At 51.2% G+C, this 1,405-nt stretch overlaps 1 protein-coding gene across 1 annotated transcript; it reads right to left on the bottom strand.

Moving 5' to 3' along the window:
* Positions 1-6: 6 nt before the first annotated feature.
* zgc:112001 (uncharacterized protein LOC550384 homolog) lies at positions 7-1,150 on the bottom strand. Its single transcript, XM_034899945.1, has 2 exons — positions 1,114-1,150; positions 7-1,008 (listed from the first exon to the last, which is right to left on the bottom strand). Exon 2 carries the CDS (start codon positions 932-934, stop codon positions 53-55), a length of 882 nt encoding a protein of 293 aa, XP_034755836.1. The 5' UTR covers positions 935-1,008; positions 1,114-1,150; the 3' UTR covers positions 7-52.
* Positions 1,151-1,405: the final 255 nt, after the last annotated feature.

Below are 1,405 nucleotides of genomic sequence, written 5' to 3'. Positions count from 1 at the left end.
AAATAGAACAGTGTTCATACTGGAGCATGCTTCATGTCATGTCACACTAATGCTAAACCCTCTGCCTGTCCCGCTGTGTCACGGGCAGACCGGATGGTTTAAGGGAGGAGGGGATGGGCAGCTCATGCAGGCTGTCCGGGAAGGTCGCAGGGCTCAGCTGCCTCAGGATAGTCTGCATAGCAGCAAGGAGCAGCGGCGCCGGGCTTCTTTCGGCCAGGTACTTGTACGTCTCCTCCCCCAGCAGTTCGCTCCAGCGCTCGGGCTCTCTGCTCAGAGCCCCCTTCATCTTAAAGTGGACCTTTGGCATGAACATGAGCAGGTTGTCCAGACACTGCCTTCTCCCCCCGACGTTCACCTCATTAGAGTCCCTGAGTTTTTCCAGAATGACATCCAGCGGCGTCAAGCCGCTGTGGTCCAGGGCGTGCGGGGACGCTCCGTTCCCCAACAGCATGATGACCGCCTCGGGCCGCATGAGCTCGCAGGCCAGATGTAAAGGGGTTCTCCCGTCCTCCAAGTGAAAACACCCAGCTCGGTCCGTGTAAGAGGCCCCGCTGGGTATCCGGTGGATCCCCTGTAAGATAAGGCCAAGAATGTAGCGCCTGTCGTAGCGGACAGCCATGGTCAGGTGTGGGGCGGAGGACGGGCAGCAGCAGAAGCGCTCCCCGGGCTTTGCTAGCGCTTCCTCGGTGTAGCGGTTGAGCAGGTACTGGGCGTACGCCTGGTGGTCATGGACTACAGCGTAGAGCAACGCCTCCGACGGGGTATAAATCCTTTGGCTGGCGTCGTCTTCCTGATAAAAAGTCTCCATCGTCCGCATGTCCTCCAGCATCCAGACCGGTTTCAGGTCCCGCACAGCCCGATAGAAGAGCAGAGAGAAGGACTTGCGATGCCCCTGAATGTTCTGAGCCGCCAAGCTGACAGTTAAAGAAGCCATGGCGACCCGGGTAAAGCAACGCCTCGACGGGTTAGACAGCGTCCCTCATGTCTCTGGAGCCATGAGTTCAAAAGCTGTGGAGTTAAAAGAACACAGCCGCATTTGATTTACTCACTAAACAATGACTACAGACTAGACAACCCCTCGGTCTTCAAGACATTTACAAGTGAGTGACTCACATTCCTGAACACTCCACAGCGGCAGCGGGATTCTGCTATGCAGTACTCAACTGAGCTAGTACGCATGCGCATGTTTTAACAACGTCAAAAGAGTCTGCAAAACTTTATTGACAACCGTGCTACAATAGTTCCTTATGGCCCTTTTTTCAAAATTTAAGAACGTACAAACAGTCTTTAAATCAGTAATTTAACATGAAAATATATGAAAAAAATAAACAAATAACAAAGTAATACACAAACAATATTAATAATAACAATAATAATAATAATAATAATAATAATAATAATAATA

Source organism: Etheostoma cragini, chromosome 18, assembly GCF_013103735.1.
Source record: "Etheostoma cragini isolate CJK2018 chromosome 18, CSU_Ecrag_1.0, whole genome shotgun sequence".
NCBI lineage: Eukaryota > Metazoa > Chordata > Actinopteri > Perciformes > Percidae > Etheostoma > Etheostoma cragini.
The sequence above is the reverse complement of the archived record's forward strand: the minus strand, read 5'-3'. Positions and strand labels throughout refer to the sequence as shown.